Raw genomic sequence first — 17,726 nt, 5'->3', positions numbered from 1 at the left:
GAGGAAACAACTAATAAATATCAGTACCAAAAGTTGACAGAACAGGATTTACAGATTTTCACAGGACTTGGAGTTTGGGTGTTTGAAGTGCTTTCGCACTCGATGGGCGCCGTAATTTGAGATGACGATGGTCCCTTTGAAGTTGAAGAACTTCGTGATAATCTCTGGTGAGCAATAGCCTCAAGATCTAACCATCTTTATTACCCTGACAATGATTTGAAGGTGTTGATTCCGATCCCTTGCACAACTCTAACAAAGATATTTTCCAAGTCAAGAACATAAATAGCCCTGGAGCGAGTGGGGGATTAGCTAAGTGATCATATAGGCCTGGAGGCTCCTTCTATGGTACGTTCAGTCCATATGATCCTTTCCTTGGACGCTATCAGCAAAGATATATATCGAAGTGGGGTGCGCTGTCATAGACGCGGGTAATGCCTGTCTGCGAACCAGACAAAACCAGTGCAGGTTGTTGAATAGCGGAAGATAGGAGAAGGAAACCAAGGAGTAGTTTGTAGGAGAAAGGATTGGCTATTCTTCTAATCTCTTGCTTCCAGCACTTCCAAGGTTAAATACACCCGTGGACGTCTTTTGCTTAGTCAGTTCACACGGCCATTTCTCACGTCTCCCTGTACAATATATATCAACCGCAACCCCACGCTAAATTATCAGCCTCTAATGAAAGACTAAATTCTGTTTAATATGGCTTTTGATCTGGGAATACTTAAAATACCGTATTAAGATTCGAGTTTCTAGCTTTACTATCAAGAGATTAGAAGGTATTTGATTGTCTTCACAATAGTGAAGTCTTGTGAGATCGAAGGCTATTTAGAATTCCCAGTTAGAAGTTGAACTCCTTTTTTAAAACTTCTTCCTTATCTTAGTTGCGATTTTACATATTGTAGAGGGGCCTCGCAAGGATACCCCTAGGTTTCTTTCTCCTACCTTTCGCTACTCAACAACTTGCCCTGGTTTTGTCTGGTTCGCAGACAGACATTACCTGCGTCAATGACAGTGCTCCCCACTACAATAGCTATAGAAAGCGTTGGTATGGCATCTGAGATGCCATATCCTATTTTCCAACCCGTAAGTAGTGTCGCTTTACTATTCGGAAGTCTTTCAATTCACTAGGCTTTGTGCGACAATCAACCCCTTTTTCTAACTCTACCACTCACATCTCATGACATGGTAAGTCTTTGTCCAATATTCGCATGTTCTCTGCGAATCATCACCTTCATAACAAGTAGCATCACGGTATCCATCACACACAAACTTACCAACCTCCTTGCCCTTGATGCCCGTAGGCAAATCCAATCCTTCGTATTTACACGATGTCCCAAAGAGGTTGAAACCACTATCCCCATCGTGAATGCCCCTCCAGGACCCATCTTTCTTCACAAAGTCGGGAGTTACTATTGAAGGACATCCACCATGGTCTCCCATCCCGTCACCATAGTATATATAGAAATCCCATTCACCGTCATCGTCTGAGCCTTCAGTGTACCAGAAGAGCTGGAGGCGCGCGGCACCGGCACCGGTCGTGGGGGCGGGCCCGGTTGCAGTGGTTGTCGTTCCCGGCCCCTTGAGAACGGTCAAAGTTCCGAACATGGAAGAAAGCACCGACTCCAGAGATATGGCGAGGCTTATGGCCTCCTCCCGGTCAACGGTCTGCGGTGTCCAGGTTTCCATGCTGATCGAAATAGCAGGCGCTGGTGTGCCAATAATTTTAGTCGATGATGCGGTTGCAGAGCACCCAGTCGTGGTGGAGCAATCGAAGTCACACCCAGAGCCTTCAACACAGACTGTAGAACACACTTGTGCTGTTCGAGTTCTACATTCTTCCTCATTTTCACCCTCAGAGCCACTGCCACTACCACTACCGCCGCTGCCACCACCGCCAGATATACCAAAACCAGGGGGGCAGAGTGGACATGGCCAGAAGCAGAACGGAAAGCAGCTATGACCGCTACCCTTACTACCTTTGCTGACTGAGGGTGTTGGAGGACCGGAGGACCAAGTGGTTTTGGTCGAGCCCCTGTTGACTTGGCTGTCCTCGGCTGTCTGCGTCCAGGGGTATGGAGGTGGGGTTAGGGTGGTGGTGCTCCTTGTTTGAGTGGGAGCTGTTCCAAATGGAGGTAGCACGTATACCATATGGGGCAAGGTAAGGCTTCTTGTCATCTCTACGTTAAAAGGGTCAGTCTGGCTCGCATTGATCGATAATCCCCACACGGGAACCTCGGTCAGCACAGCTAGAACAGGGGTTAGCCAAATATTTTACAACAGTAAGTTTGAGAATAGACGGATGCCTCACATGTTGGGAAAGAGATAATTGCAAACACTGTTGTCACGTTATAGCCATGATAAGTGGCTGTAAGTCCATTTTCGTCAGTTGACGTTCTGGTAGTCAGGTAGCTCTGAGTGACTGGGGTAGTCCATGGCGGGACGGAGATGGTGGATGGAGAATCAAGAGGCAGCGGAGGCAAAATCAGGGAGCATGGAGGTTGGCATTGGATTACCGGTGAAGGCTCATCCCAGATGGAAGGTGCGATATATACATCTCCAGATCCAGATCCAGACCCTGACCCTGACCCTGACCCTGACCCTGAATCACTAGAGTCTTGTTCCACACAGGCACCTTCAGGGCAGTATCCACGTTGACAAGTGTATTCACACATGGGCCCATATACGGTGGCATCTAGCCCTGGAGCAGCTGTGCCAGTCTTATCGGTTGTAGGAGCCATGACATTCACTGCACCCTGGCCAGTGCAGGTGCACGCATTCATTGGACAGAATCCATGTGTACAGCTAAAGTCACAGAGACCAGCTAGGTTCCCCTCGCCAGTTCCTGAGGTGCAGGCTGGAGGAAGAAATGGCGAGACGGTTGGTATAACCAAAGGCACCTCCACGGTGCCACAGGTCGAGGGTGGGCAATAACCGAGATTGCAGTCGAACGAACATAGTCCACTATAGCTAGCTCCCTCGCCTGCAATGGGGTAGCCGTTCACCCCGGTCGAGTTGGGTTTCTCATAACCTAGGCCCATCTTCGTGCACGTACACGCCCCAAGTGGACAGTAGCCGTATGTGCATGCGAACTGACACAGACCAGCAAAGTTGTTAGCGCCAGTGCCGTTCATGCAGCTCTGGTCGTACAGGGATAGCTTGGGTTTAGCTGATATCGTATCGCCTGTTGCACTGCCGACCCAGGCATTCCAGTTCTGGATTCCATGGGGACAGCCAGCAGAGATGGGCTCACCCTCGATAGTGGTGATAATCTTGTTCACACGCATCAAAGACACAGTCACAGCTCCAGTGCGGCCATTAAAGGCCTGACTGCCATGGTAGACGCCGACATTGTCATCCGGAACTGTTGTCCACGCGGCAGTTTGACCTACCCCACCAATGTAAACAACCACTCCAGAGAATGAACCAAGCACGGCGGAGAAGAAAACGTGATCTTGGGCCATTTCAGCAGGTGGGTATTCAATCTGTAGCTGTTGGGCTGTGTTTCCACTAGTGCCTCCGCTGCCACAGGCTGCTGCAGGGCTTAATCGATACCAGGCGACGATGCTCTCTTCGGTGACTGTAGCAGTTCCCTGCTTGTACATATCGATCCAGAAGGGGAGCTGTAAGCGCCAACCATCGTGGGGCATATCGGTCACATAGTTGAATGGTGCCTTTCCAATTTCAAAGGCCTCCATAGATTTGTCATAAAGAGGGCCAATGTAGTGAGACTCACCATAGTCATTCCATGAGATAATCTGCACAAATTCAGGCTGGACGAAGATTACCTCCTGCCAGCGATCGTGCCACAAGTGATCTCCTCGCCACATCCAGTTCTTCTTGTATCCAGGCAGATTGGTATAGAACCACGGAGAAACGGGCATCATATATGGTTTACCCGCCAAATATTGAACGTAGGAAGCATCAATGTAAGTGTCCATGTCTTGGGGACCCCATGGCCATCCTGCCCAGCTGAAAAGACCATCGACGACTCCAGTTTCAACGGCAGGTTTAGCGCCCAGGGAAGACCAGCTCGGGATGAAAAAGCAGCCGGTCTGGGACTTAATTGAAGGCCAATCATCGGCACGACCAGGGCCTTCAAATGTTGACACAAACGCTTTTCCTCTGTAGAAGAAGTATGACGAGTGTTGGCTATACTGGTTGATCAGGTTGATAACATCGCTTTTTGGCCAGTTGCCGTTTCCAGCATAATCAAATGAGAAAAATAGTTGAAACCCAACACTGTCTGCCGCTGCAAACGCGGCAGGGAGAGCCTTCACGTTTGTCGGGTCATTGTAGGCCATATTCAGTGCAAATGCATCAATATGCGCATCCTGCGCCAGTTTCATCTCGTTCGACCAGTCATTGGATGTATAATTTGCCGAGTTGGTCACCTAGTCATCCCGTTAACAAATTCAAAATAGATACTTTATGAGATACAATTGATTACCATAAAGTGAGCAAAGACAGATGCTGCCTGCACTCGGCAGGTCAGCAGAAGCACCGTGATCCAAGCCAGGAAGAATACCATGGCTAGTTCTAGTAGCCCGGAACGCTTAGAAAGGAGATATCGAATTCTCCTAGTTTGGGATAAACCTCACCTTTTGACGACTAGAACAATCAACCATCCTGGCCCCCCATTTTGGCCCCCTCGCTATCAAGACTGAGAGATATTTTTCTTAGAATCTCCACCGAGTTAGTGTAATTGCGTCGGGGGAGTCGGAGATTGCGTTGCCGACATCAAGTGCCATTGTGAGTCCTCGCTTCATGAAAATTCCTGGTGTTAGTAGAACGCCGGTGCAAAGTTACAATCCGGTATCCAGCCAAGGAATTATTAGATTGACCCAACAAGTGGATCATGACCAATGCAACTACAATATATGTACATTTGCTTAGCGTCTCTTGGCTGGGAGGTAACTACTTGGCGCATGTGGCTCGTCGGGCTCCGTACGGAGTAGTATTTCTCTAGAGATCTCAATATGGTAATAAAACCGATCAGGAATAAGACTTAGAGCTTGACCTGTGCTTCCTGATAAAAAGGGAAAGACTGAGGAGGGTAAAGGGGGAGAGAGAGCAGGATCTATCTACTCCGTACTGCTAGTAAACAACAGGTGTTGTCACATGATTTGTTACCTGATATATCGGGCACCCTGAAATTTCCATAGATCATAATATGGACAAGAATAAATAACTAGTTACCTAGTTACCGATTATATGTGACGTTCTTAAGTCATTGGTAGTGATTTTGGCATAATTTCCAGTAGTCCTTCTGGTAGTTCTTCTAGTAGCCTGATGCCCCCTTGGGGTACAAATTTGTTTGGATATATATTCCCTCGGGTGGAATGCTAAGACAGAATTAGGCTAAAATAAAGGACAGAATGTCAACGATACACGGCTTAAAATGTACACCTAAACTGGTATTTCCATGCATTAAGATTCGACTAGTATCTTTACAACGTAGTTCTGCTACGAGAAAAAAAAGCACGAGAATAATCCAACGATGCTTCGGAAGTCTCGGAAGTCCTCGAGGCCATTGTTGACTGAGAAGTGCGCTACTAAAATATTTGAACTTCAAAAGGCCTCAACAGGGCTGCCCTCTGATGTCTTGAGAGATACGACATGCCTACAACGATCGTTAGAAAGGCAATTAGAAAGAAGACTATGAACAGTTTCCCAGCATCAAAGCTGAAGCATCAAATGCCGGATATTTTCCGTGCACTTTAGCTTCAACCATTTGGGACAAACTGTGAATTTACTCAGCCGTATTTCGTATATCTGAGTGGATCACAGAACACCAGCAACATTTCTTCAGCTATCCTTTCTTGACTAAAGAAATAAATCACCAAATATAAAAGTATTTTCCCTCCTGCTCGAAATCCCAACCTTGCCATAAAATCACCTATTCAACATGCAAGAGACTTGCCCCGGGACGCACATGACAATATCATTTAGTGATGGCCATGTCCATGCTTGCGGCCATATCCGTGACCCACTCCGCGCACGGCCCGGGACTATAAAGAACCCCATTGTTAGCTAAATTGCCGGAGATTCACTAAAGGAAAGGGAAAGCCTACCAAATGGCCAGTCTCAATTTCCACATGTGTGCTAGCAGTGCTAGTCGCAGATATGCTGAATGGGGACGGAGTGAAACTATTGACCGACGGAGTTCCAACAGGGTCACACCCGCCAAAGGTGAAGCCAGTGTTATTCGAAATGCTCAAAGCTGCGGTGCGATAAAGATCACACTGGTTTGAGTATTCGACGTAGGTCCAGGATTGACATTTTTCAATCTCGCCACACCAGTTCCGGCAATCGGTGGCCGTTTTCAAATCGAAGTTGAAGGTGATGGGGGCACTGTTGTAGCAGGCGATTGTATCGTTTCGAATTGAGGTCCAGCATTCAGAGGCCTCAACAGCCAGAGCCAGAGTAGCTAGAGCAATAACTGAATAGATGGGGGCCATTCTGCCAATGATTGTCTTGGAATAGAATAGCGAATGGTCAGTTATAGACATGATTGCGAGTATATGGAGCACTTTTTGTTTCTTACATCGTTCATGAACCTTGTTATGTTGTAATTCCGAATTGTACTCCGTACTACTATCTAGTATCTGGATTGGAGATTCTCTTTGGCCCATTGGTCCTAGGCAGTCTTTCTCGGCCGGTTCTCGGCGGGCAAAATCCTTTGAAACATGAGAGTTCAGGTAAATTAGTGCTATGTCCGTGTAAATGAGTTAGCCTTGGGTTACATCAACACAAATCTTCAAATATCAAAGGCAAGTCACCATTCGGAACAACTGGATAGTAGTGATAACGACATTTCTGGAATCTAGATGCGGAGCTAACGATTTCGGGAACATCTGTAGATTACCCGAAGACCCACCTAGGTATAGTGTCAGAACAATGGCACAAGAAGAGTGTGTTTTCTGTGGCAGTACCGGAAATTGCATATTAACAAGCTCCTTTTCGAGTTTCTTACAAGCTTATTTCATGTCTCAAAGGCATAACGACATGCCGGCTGATTGGCCCAGCTGGTGGGGCTGTGGCTGATCTCTAGACTCCAAGTGATCGCCAAGATCTACCAAGGGACCACGGGGTACATACTAAGGTGACTAGGGTCTAATCGCAACCGATTTTTCCCGCGTGGCAGCCACGCGATATTCGATTCTGGGTGGCTTTTGGTGAAATCGGCATTGATCACCTATAGGCTATAGTTATCCATACTCCGTACAATGTGGTGACTAATAGTACTCAAACAGGGTTTAACATCGGAGCCCCGTCTAGGTATACTTCTTGGATGACAGCAAAATAGGCAGAATAAGTAGAAATATAGGATGAAGAATAAGTGAACGAAGTCAAAATGTTATTAGGGTCAGTGCTAGCTCGTAATTTTGCAATTTCCAAGCTTCGGTCCTCCCACTCAACATCATATCTTGAACTACACCGTACTCCGTAACCAAAGCGCGTATATGCAAATAACCCACTAGTACTAAATCCTTTGATGTCGGTTGAAATTGCATGTTATCTTCCCGATGTCACACTTGTGGATCCAGATTGCTATGCCATTTTCACCTCATTATTTACCTACTATAACTATCTACTAAGCTAAGCTCGGGATGATGATGGTACCGGAGTCCGAATTTGAATCTTGGGATTGGAAATCATATAATACTAGCTTCCGTACGCGTTGTTTGTGAGCTTATGGGTTTTACTCTGTGGTGTATTTTCCTCCTCTAGGCTGAGGAGAATTGGTCCGGGTCATGTATATCATATCTATTCTCACGTTTTGGCTGTTACTTGTGCCTTCGATTGTTGGGACGGAGCCCCCCACCCCTGATCTAAAGATTGAGAAGTTATTCTTGTTCAAAGAAGCACCTGGAAAGGGCAATTGTGGCGACCATTTCCCAAATCCACTCGGTAAATTTTTAACCGAAAGCAGAGCCATGGTCGACGCTGGTCTCCAAGCGCTGACCCATGCCGCGGACCCCTCATCCAAGGAATCTAAAATTGCCCAACGCTATCTCAAGTCGTACTTCGGCGTTAAAATTGGAGATGAAAAGTCAGGTTTGATCAAGAGTGAGCTTCTCGTCCCTTATATAACCTTACACCTTATGTTGCTGACATCATGTTAGAAAACCTCGAGGCAGTACAGAACTTTATGAAGGGGAATTCGAAGCATGAACGCACCCCACGTTTATACTGCGATGACACGTGGCTCGAGAGGCTGTCTAGAACGAATGCAGCTTGGAACACCGAAGAAGGAACAGAAGGGTCAAGAAAGGAGATTATGGAAGAAGGTCCGAACGGACTTGTTCATAAGAAAATTGAGGATATTAAGGACTATCGCCCGTTTCTGTTTACAGAAGACGAAAAAACTGGCCAGTATGTGAGCAATGGCAACGCTCCTTACTGGTCAGATGATTTGCATGAATATGTTTTTCAGGAGGATTACGGGGATAAGTCTTATTGCACCAAACCAGGGCTCGACGGGAAAACAAATCTTGCAGGAACGCAAGATCAAAGCGAACCCTCCACGGTCACGTTGTGTCCTCTTAGCTTTAGTAATCCCCAGGCTATCGATTCCCTTGGCTCAAAAACACCCACAGCAGGCATGTCAATCCCCGAGTTTCTCCCGAAAAGTGCAACTTTCTACCATGAGCTTTTCCATCTCGCCATTGATGTGTTGACAACACCTGATCCTTTCTGTAAGTTCTCACAATCTGGCACATAGCCTGGACAGTTTCGGGCATGGCTAATGACTCGAAGACTCGTGGAAAGAAATTCAAGCTGTGCTCAAGAAGCCCACTGGCAGACCGAGAAAGTATGCGCCTTTGAATAATCATAATCTCGTGTGCCAAAACCCCGAGACCTATGTCTTCTTCAGCGTGGGGTACTGGAATTTCCTGCAAACCAACTGGAATGACAAACAGAGCAACGCAAATAAACGATGGAGCTTCCAATCCGGCGTAGCTCAGTTGGTCCAGATAGACTGAGACAATGAGAAAAGGGGAGGCATTGTCTAGGCGAAATTGACGAATCTGGCATAGTTATAGTGATTGTTCGGATTTTCACACCAAGGCCCCTATACTGCCTTTCTTTTGTTATATACGCTTGTACAGAGTAAAGAAAGCGCGGATGAACTTCAGTCTTGGCCCATCCCTCACACTTCGCTCTCGCCTGTTTCATTATACACCACATTAATTCTGTTGCACAGATATTTGTACAGGATATAATATGATAAAGTCAGTTATAGGTCTAGGTGTATGAGATATTTTATAGTCACTACGAATGATCATGAAACTTCCAATCTCCAGATAAAATGTCAAACTAGAACGGCCGGAGACTCAAATTGCTTGAAATAAACAAACTCTTCCTTCCATCCCACTGCTCCTACTTCCTCCAGACTGTCACTGACCCTCTCTAGTTGGGGTTTGCAGTGGACCACACGAACACGAGCCCCCATGCCTTGAATCGTGTTATATTCCCGATGATGCCTATACTCGGCACAACTTTCGTCCTGCCAGAAGTTCGACCACACCATTAACCGAGCCTCTTGACCATGCACGAATTCTGTGTTGGTAGCCCATATCTTCAAAGGCCTATGTTGTTGAGCTAGCCCGTTTTCAGTGGATCGTAGTTTCCGAATTCGGGCCTTGTAGGCTTCGTTCACAGGCGCGGGAAAGTAAACCCAGAATAATTGAACGTATGAGTATAGGAAGTTGCGGGAGATACGGCTCCAGAAGTCATAGCGAGAAAATGTCTCACGAGAGGACATATATATTATTCCTCCGTTCTTAAGATTCTCCCAATAGATCTTAGCGGAAGGCGAGGCTATGAATTCCTTCATAATCGAGGTGCTCTTCCATCCTTATAGGTATCAGCAAGCTGTCTTTAGTTCTAGTTTAAAGCACGACTTACCTGTTAATAGAAGAATCGTGTTCGGGCGCTCCTGAACCCTTCCCCACATAGACCCTTCGTGTCCCGGGGCCCGAAGTAGTGGCTGAAAATACCCAGCCCATTGGTCGGTTAGCTCCAGGTCATTAGGAACTTGGAGCTCGGTCCAAATAAGAACCGTCTGGTCTTCGCCGTTCGGTGATCTATCCAGAGTACATTCCAAAGTTCTCATGGCTGAATGTTTGAAGTTGAAAGGTAAGTACAGAGTAGAATTTTGGGAGTGACTGGGAACTTAAAATACTATTTTGGCATTTTGCCGCTAGTGATAAACGAGTTGTGAGCGGCCGGTGCTATCTAAATCTATCCTTGGAGGCGTTAAGCTAAAACGGGAAAGGCGCCTGGGGAATCCCAACTTGCCTATGTAGTTAAGTATAACCGGCCCTTATGATGCGTATCTGTTTTTCCTGATTTTTTCTAATAGTTGAAGCACCTACGTAGGGTATGGAAAACAGGGCTTCCCACCCGCTAAGCCCCTTACTCTAGGCCAATTGTCAGGGCACCTTGAACATAAAGCAGCGAATAAACCAATGAATGGGTCAGAAATTGATATATCTTTGCGATGAAAATCTATCAAATCATTATGGACTCATGTGCTATCTCTCTCAAACAGAGAAATAGTTAACTGCCGTTATTTTCCCATATAACTGTGCCAAGCGCCCAACACATTTTTCAATACATAAATACCACATTAATTCTCTTGCGAAGATATTTGTACAAAATATAACTAATACAGTTATAGGAATAAGTGCATGAGGTGTCGTACAGTCACTACAAAGGGCGCCTCTTGGCGATGCACCAATTCTATGCGTGGCCCATATCTTTCAAGGCAAATAGGGCTGTGACCCGGTACAGATGCATGTCAGTTTAAAAATCTGGGCCTTGTAGGCTTGGGTCAGAGGTGTCAGAAAATAAACCCAGAACAATTGAACGTATGACCGTAGGAGGTGTGGAAGTCTGTAGATCCGAAAACCATATCGAGAAAATGCCTCACAAGAGGACATATGTATCATTCCTCCACTCTCAAAATTCTCCCGATAGATCTGGGCTAGACGTGAGGCTATAAATTCGGTTATATTCAAGGTGCTCTTCCATGCTTTATAGTAGGTATGAGCGGTCTGACTTTTGGTTCTAGTTTGAAGCACACTCACTTGTTATTAGAAGAATCGTGTCCGGGCTTCCCCGAACCCGTCCCCACACAGATCGCTCGTGTCTTGGTGGGGCCCGAAACAGTGGCTGAAAATGTTTAGCTCATTGGTCGGTATCTAGCTCCAGATCTTTGGAGACTTGGACCTCAGTCCAAATAAGAATTGCTTGGTCGTCGCTGTCGCCCGGTGGTCTATCTAAAGATTAATAATCTAAGGACCTCATAGTGGACGGCTTGAGACTGAAATGTAAGGATTTTCCAAGTGGCCAAGGGCTTGATCATGTAGGCATTTGGCCGCTAGTGACAGCCGTAGAAGCTTTAGGCTAAAATGGTCATAGATGCCCAGACAAATAACTTGCCTAGTTATACTCAACTCTTTTGATGCACATCTATTTCCTACTTATCCTAATGATTAAAGCACATACGATCATAGGATGTAGAAAAATGGATTCCCATCCGATCAATCATACTCACGCCCCTTGCTCTACGCTAATTCTCAAAGCGCCTTGGACCCTAAAAACAAGCAAATTAGTGAGGGGGTACAAAATAAATATATCTTGAGACGAAGATGCATTAACGACTCATGTGGTGTAATCATCTCTCTCAAACAAAACTTTTATGCGAGTTTCTTGGAAGATGACATGAGACATCTATATCCACCAATTGAACAATAGCATCAAGATGGAAATGTGATAGCTCAGCTAGCCCTACTCCAAGATTCTATGTTATACAACTCATATGTACATACATATATAGTGCATGGTGGTTGGAATGCTCCCAGGCAAGGGGTTTGCAAATCACTGATATCCACATGGCTTGCTAGGTCGAAACAAGATCGTGGGTTATATTGCCGAAGATATATAATAGAGTCTACATCTGACCATTTCTTTGCAATATCTGATTTAATGTTCAAAATGTGGAACTACTACAATGACAAAACCATCTTCATCACGGGAGGAACTGGCTTCCTGGGCACTGCCATTGTATATCGCTTGCTCACGCAAACTTCCGGGTGTCACATATATATGCTTTGCAGGGGAGGTATAGGGTCAGTCCATCCTCAAACCCTTGAGAGAAATAAATTGACAACTCGGACTGTAGCAAACTCCGATCAAAATGGACAGAATCTCTATCATCGGCAATAGTCGAAAGACTCCTTAGCACCAATCGCATCACCGCCATGAATGGTGACATTCTCTCACCCGACCTCGGGCTTTCCCAAAACGAGTTGAACACACTTCGCCAAGAGGTCAATGTTGTCATTCACTCGGCCTCCTCTATAAACCTTGCGAAGCCCCTCAGTGGACTATCAGATGTGATTATCGGAGCCAGTGAAAGAATAGCAGGCATTGCTCTGACCTGTCCAAATTTGGATCGCTTTGTTTACCTCTCGACTGGATATTGCAATTCCCACCTACCTCCCACCGGTGACGGCATCAAAGTCGAGCTCAAAGAAGACATATATGATCCCAACCCTCATCCAAACGCAAACGTCATGAAAGAGTGGGCACAAGTGCAAGAGAGCGGTACCAGCGATGCGTATAAAGCCCACGACTTCCCATGGTCCTACGCATACGCAAAGAACCTGACAGAGCGACTTCTTCTCTATCAGTTCGCTGAGAGCGGTGTCAAGGACAAGCTGCTTATCGTGCGCCCTTCTACCATCGGACCGGCCCAGAATTTTCCATATCCTGGGTACAACGTGCCACTATCAAGTCCACTGACAACGGTTGCTGCTATAATTGCACTGAGCCCTGCTGGCATGGTTACTGTTGCAACGAAAGCAGTAGAAAAAGCTTCTCAGGCATTTATTGACGAGGTTCCAGTCGACGTAGTTGCTGATCGTGTGCTCGTCCATTTGGTTATTGGAACCAATGGTTGCGTTCATGCAGTCGTTGGAAAGCGAGGACAGCATCTATTGGCAGATTGGTGGAAGTCGGCACTTTCGCTACGTCGCTTGCCTGGAAAACTTGAATTAAATTGGAAAAAGCTGGACTGGAAGTCCAATGAACAGCATCCCCTGCCTCGGTTTTATGTAGTCTTTGGCTTTCCTTTCGAGTTTCATGACGATAAAACTGTTGCTCTTATCGGGCATCCCTTAGTGGAAAGCTGTAAAGGACTGCAACTGTTCACGGAAAGCAATTTTGGAAAGCGGTGGCAAAGTCGAGCGAAAGGCATCTACTCTGTGATGAACATTATTGCTAAGCGTGATGAGAAGGCACGACAAAGCATCAAACTCTACTATCAAGATTTTATGAAGGCCAAACTCTAGAATGTACTTGCTTTTCCACTTCAATTTCGGTGCTCTTTGCAAACAATGTTTTCAGTGTATTTCGATTCTCGGGGTCTTGAAGATTGGGTAAAATGCAATTCTAAGGCTATGCGCGATTTCAGGGGGTTTTGCAAGCCTCCAGGGCTGCCCAGTCTGCCATAATTATTTGGCGCCAGCGCCAATGTTGGCTTTTCTAAATAATTTCATTATACATCCTCAAATTCCTCATCATCCTCGTCAGACTCCTCGGCCTCCTTCTTGATCTCGGCCTGAATTTTGGCATCTGGATCAGGCTTGATGTGAGGCTCAACCTTGATTTTCTTTGCCACAGGTCCATCGTCGGCGGGCGTAGCCGGAGTCCCAACAGATGATGGAGGGGCACTGGAAGTCGGTTCAAGCTCACGTTTGATACCAGCACCCCCAGAAGATGTGACAGGGGCACTTGTAACACCGCCAGCCATGGCGGGCGTAGCCGGTCCACTTGGACCGGAGATTCCCTCCACGTCCTCAAAGTCTTCCTCGTCTGAGTCGTCATCTGCACTGCTGGCATCTGCTTGGGCCTGCAGTGCCTTCTCTCGCTCCATTTCAGCGTAGTAAGCCGCGACTTTGTCGTCCAAGGCATCCACACTAGGCTTTTGGTCCTCATCCGCAAGTTCAGGTTTCACCACGGCGCCAACCTCAGTCTTGATCTGAGTTCCAACCTGGGCTGCATTCACCGTAGAATGTGTGTGCCAAACCGGAAGTGCGTTTTGCTTTTCGAGTGCTGCTTTGCGAGCGGCCTCATCAGCCTGCTCAGCGGCACTCTTCTCTTCACTTGAGGTGAGAGAGATCTCCAATGCAGCAGCATCCGTTTTTGCATTGGGACGTGTGATATCCTGAGCCTTGGGTGGAACAGCAATCGCGGCACGAACTGGGTGTGTGTTTTGGTTTCGGATAACCTCTACCTTATGATCCCACGCTGTCTCAAAGTCATTTGGCGGGATTTCGACCGAGTCAATCTGCTTGAGCAGTTTGAGCATGTTGTCGAGCTGTGCCATAAGCTTACTGTTTTTCTCGTGACCTGTGCGGTCGATTCCTTCCACGCCCTTGACATCCTCCGTCCGTTCCAGGATAGCGCCGCAATTTTGACATTCAAACCCTTCATCTCCAACCAGACTCAGCACGTCCAATTCGGTCCATTCGGACTTGCATCGTACGCAAATATACTCCTTGCGCTCCTCGCTCGGTGTGTATTGCGCTTTGATGGTGGCTGTCAACTTGGAGACTTTGAATTTGATCGCATCGACGACTGGGTGTAAGGGGATGTAATAGTATTCACGGTTGACTGGTCGAGTAGACCCATCACGTATTTCGGCACGTGTGCTCCTGTATTCAACATAGAACTGAATCAGCTTTGCTTTTTCCACTCTTAGTCGTCAGGAGAAATGGCATACACTCCGATCAAGCGATCCTCTCGAAGTCTGGCGCAAAGCTTGCGGAGATCTTTCTGCTGCATTCCCATTAAAAAAGCGAGATCCTCAGCGTGAAGTCTGTAGCTGGTCAGCAAAGTGACCATTCAACAGAGATCAACTCTCATCATACACTGAATGTAAGAAGAGCGCATCAACGACCAAGATGTGACGGGTCTCGTAAAAGGCACGCGCCACAGTTCTGATAAGGGTCTTTGAAAGTTCCATGGTTGTAGAAGCTCCGGAGTAAAAGATGGTAGTCGGGAAGAAAGCCGGGAGAGAATTCAACGGGAGCGCAAGGCGAAAAGTCACAGTGTTCAGATATTGGACAAAACAAGCATGTTTCAATCAGAGGTAGCAAAGGAGTGAATGCGACCGCGACGAAAGTGATAACGCGCTTGAGCGACAGGCAGCGCCGAGCTTGTTGATTGACTGAACAATGAGTGTTACAATTCGCGGTTTCAAAGCCCACAGCTTCACGTCACATGTAAAGTTGATTCCTCAGGCTCAAACGTGGCTAGATACGGCTAGTCCGGTTTATCCACACACTAGGCCATTATAGGCCTAGTACCGATATCATGGAAAAGATGAACCGCGCGGAGTCGAGGACAAATTTCCCCGAAACATTCATTTCATGCGTGCCTCGATCATTCGTCAGCAGAACCTTTTTGGGATCATAACTGCACCCAGGAGCTCAATTTCAATACAATTGCTCCCTCAAACCACCCAGAAGAACGCTGTTAGTCGTCAATTTTACCGTTCTTTCTGGCGCGACCCATCTGCACCTCGTGTGGAGCTATCAGAGGTCTTCCAAAGGATACAATGGCCGACAACAAAGGAGCAGGAGGCGCAGGTGGTGGAAGGCGTAAGAACCGCGATATGGGGCGAGCGGAATGGAGGTATGGCGCATGAATTGTAACCTACCGTTTATCGCATTGTCGGCTAACTAATTAAGTCGACAAGCGATAGACAAGCGTCAGCGTCATGAAGACAAGGCTGAAGCCAAGCGTCGCAAGATTGAGAACGGTGAAGAAGTCAACTTGCCGATCTACGCAACCCAATTTTCCAAGGAGGAGATCGACAGCGAGGAGCGCCGCCCCAAAAAGAAGGTTGCACTTCTAATGGGGTACTCGGGAACTGGATACTCTGGGATGCAGTTGTAAGTCTTTTCTCGTTGAATGTGTAGTCAATCCTTGTGCTAACAAGGTATGGTATAGGAACGAGCAGCAACGCACTATCGAAGGTGATCTATTCACGGCCCTCGTCAACGTCGGTGCAGTTTCCAAAGCAAATGCGGCTGATCCCAAGAAATCTTCTTTCGTCCGTTGTGCCCGCACAGATAAGGGTGTCCACGCAGCTGGAAATGTAGTGTCGCTGAAGATGATCGTTGAAGATGAGGATATCATCCAGAAAATAAACGCCGAGCTCAGCCCCCAAATCCGTGTCTGGGGCTACGAAATAACCAGCAAAAGTTTCAGCTGCTACCAGATGTGTGATTCCCGAGTTTACGAATATTTGATGCCAAGCCACTGCCTTCTGCCTCCCCACCCAAGCACCTATCTTGGAAAGAAAATCATCGAGCTTGCCGACAAGGCAGGTGAGTTGGATGCCGTCAAAGCTCGACAGGAAGAGGTCGCAAGCTATTGGCAAGAGGTTGATGAGAAGTACATTAAGCCGATCTTGGAAACTCTGCCGGAAAACATCCGCAGCATCGTCGAAAAGTCTCTCTACCAGGATGATTCCCGCGAAGCACTCCAACCCTCAGAAGAGAAGGAGGTTTCTTCGGCGCCAGCCGAGGAACCCGTGAAACAGGAGACCAGTGAACAGCCCGTAACTGAACAGCCAGCTGACGCAGAGGCCAAGCCCTTCGTCATGGACCCCCGCCAAAAGGCCACCACCGACGCCATCAAGGCCATCAAAGCAGCATATCTGACCGCGAAACGAGCCTACCGCGCGCCTGCTTCACGCATTGCCCGTCTGCAAGAATGTCTTAACCGCTACGAAGGCACAAAGAACTTCCACAACTACACGATCCAGAAGACGCACAACGACCCCTCAGCGAAACGACACATCAAGTCATTCAAGGTGAACACCACGCCGATTATCATCGATGGCACCGAATGGCTCAGCCTGAAGGTCCATGGACAGAGTTTCATGATGCACCAGATCCGCAAGATGGTCGCCATGGCCACGATGGTTGTTCGCTCAGGCTGCCATCCAGACCGGATCACTGAGACATATGGTCCTGAGCGCATTGCTATTCCCAAAGCGCCTGGTCTGGGTCTCTTGCTTGAGCGGCCTATTTTCGATGCTTATAATACTAAGGCACAGGGTCTTGATCGTCAGCCGATTAATTTCCAGAAATTCGAGGCGGAGATGAATGAGTTCAAGCAGCGGGAGATTTATGATCGGATTTTCCGGGAGGAGGAGCAAAGTGCTGGGTATGATATTATTCCAATCAATACCCTTGTTTGATTTCGCATTAAGACGACAATACTGACTATGACTGCAGCTTTGGTTCTTTCTTCAACCATATCGATCACTTCCCAGCGGGTTACTTCCTCTATGTTACTTCTGGTGGCATTCCAGCGGCTAAACTCGCAACTGCACCTACCGCTCCTGACCCTGGTAGCCCTAAACCTGACAAGAAGAATCGCGGCGCTCCGCGGGCTCAGCGGGATGCACTTGCTGCCGTGGAAGTCGAATCAGAAGATGAGGGCGATGCTCCAGCTGGCGGAGAGGAAGAGGGTTGAAAAAAATAAGTATCTGTGTTACTCATTGGACGAAATGAATAATAATGCCCTACGGATTTTATTGAATGCAATCTGCTCAAAGTCTGAGGTCTCGAGACCGGAAACTCTTTCATTTCAATGCTCGGAAATAGGCTTGCGAAATGCATGTAGATGACCTGTCC

At 47.2% G+C, this 17,726-nt stretch overlaps 8 protein-coding genes across 8 annotated transcripts; 3 read left to right on the top strand and 5 right to left on the bottom strand.

Annotated features, from left to right (window-relative positions):
• Window positions 1–1,168: 1,168 nt before the first annotated feature.
• Window positions 1,169–4,528, bottom strand: N7479_004624 (glycoside hydrolase family 71 protein; the record flags this gene model as incomplete). The annotated part of the gene is made up of 4 exons (XM_057252321.1): window positions 1,169–1,215; window positions 1,275–2,246; window positions 2,309–4,391; window positions 4,448–4,528. 4 exons carry the CDS (start codon window positions 4,526–4,528, stop codon window positions 1,169–1,171), a joined length of 3,183 nt encoding a protein of 1,060 aa, XP_057111646.1.
• A 1,417-nt stretch (window positions 4,529–5,945) lies between these two features.
• Window positions 5,946–6,458, bottom strand: N7479_004623 (uncharacterized protein; the record flags this gene model as incomplete). The annotated part of the gene is made up of 2 exons (XM_057252320.1): window positions 5,946–6,008; window positions 6,072–6,458. The coding sequence occupies 2 exons, from the start codon at window positions 6,456–6,458 to the stop codon at window positions 5,946–5,948; spliced, it is 450 nt and encodes a 149-aa protein (XP_057111645.1).
• Window positions 6,459–7,754: 1,296 nt separating this feature from the next.
• On the top strand, window positions 7,755–8,987 carry N7479_004622 (uncharacterized protein; the record flags this gene model as incomplete). The annotated part of the gene is made up of 3 exons (XM_057252319.1): window positions 7,755–8,070; window positions 8,127–8,699; window positions 8,761–8,987. 3 exons carry the CDS (start codon window positions 7,755–7,757, stop codon window positions 8,985–8,987), a joined length of 1,116 nt encoding a protein of 371 aa, XP_057111644.1.
• Window positions 8,988–9,316: 329 nt separating this feature from the next.
• Window positions 9,317–10,120, bottom strand: N7479_004621 (Dimeric alpha-beta barrel; the record flags this gene model as incomplete). Its single annotated transcript, XM_057252318.1, has 2 exons — window positions 9,317–9,861; window positions 9,913–10,120. 2 exons carry the CDS (start codon window positions 10,118–10,120, stop codon window positions 9,317–9,319), a joined length of 753 nt encoding a protein of 250 aa, XP_057111643.1.
• A 649-nt stretch (window positions 10,121–10,769) lies between these two features.
• N7479_004620 (Dimeric alpha-beta barrel) lies at window positions 10,770–11,316 on the bottom strand (the record flags this gene model as incomplete). The annotated part of the gene is made up of 4 exons (XM_057252317.1): window positions 10,770–11,041; window positions 11,097–11,181; window positions 11,233–11,284; window positions 11,312–11,316. The coding sequence occupies 4 exons, from the start codon at window positions 11,314–11,316 to the stop codon at window positions 10,770–10,772; spliced, it is 414 nt and encodes a 137-aa protein (XP_057111642.1).
• A 690-nt stretch (window positions 11,317–12,006) lies between these two features.
• N7479_004619 (uncharacterized protein) lies at window positions 12,007–13,364 on the top strand (the record flags this gene model as incomplete). The annotated part of the gene is made up of 2 exons (XM_057252316.1): window positions 12,007–12,140; window positions 12,194–13,364. 2 exons carry the CDS (start codon window positions 12,007–12,009, stop codon window positions 13,362–13,364), a joined length of 1,305 nt encoding a protein of 434 aa, XP_057111641.1.
• A 206-nt stretch (window positions 13,365–13,570) lies between these two features.
• N7479_004618 (putative transcription factor TFIIE complex alpha subunit) lies at window positions 13,571–15,040 on the bottom strand (the record flags this gene model as incomplete). The annotated part of the gene is made up of 3 exons (XM_057252315.1): window positions 13,571–14,729; window positions 14,798–14,893; window positions 14,946–15,040. 3 exons carry the CDS (start codon window positions 15,038–15,040, stop codon window positions 13,571–13,573), a joined length of 1,350 nt encoding a protein of 449 aa, XP_057111640.1.
• A 406-nt stretch (window positions 15,041–15,446) lies between these two features.
• On the top strand, window positions 15,447–17,565 carry N7479_004617 (pseudouridine synthase PUS2; the record flags this gene model as incomplete). Its single annotated transcript, XM_057252314.1, has 4 exons — window positions 15,447–15,711; window positions 15,782–15,971; window positions 16,030–17,253; window positions 17,325–17,565. 4 exons carry the CDS (start codon window positions 15,447–15,449, stop codon window positions 17,563–17,565), a joined length of 1,920 nt encoding a protein of 639 aa, XP_057111639.1.
• Between the last annotated feature and the right edge of the window lie 161 nt (window positions 17,566–17,726).

The sequence above is a fragment of the Penicillium vulpinum genome (assembly GCF_028829585.1).
Source record: "Penicillium vulpinum strain IBT 29486 chromosome Unknown utg000002l_segment0_segment0, whole genome shotgun sequence".
Classification (NCBI taxonomy): Eukaryota; Fungi; Ascomycota; class Eurotiomycetes; order Eurotiales; family Aspergillaceae; genus Penicillium; species Penicillium vulpinum.
The sequence above is the reverse complement of the archived record's forward strand: the minus strand, read 5'-3'. Positions and strand labels throughout refer to the sequence as shown.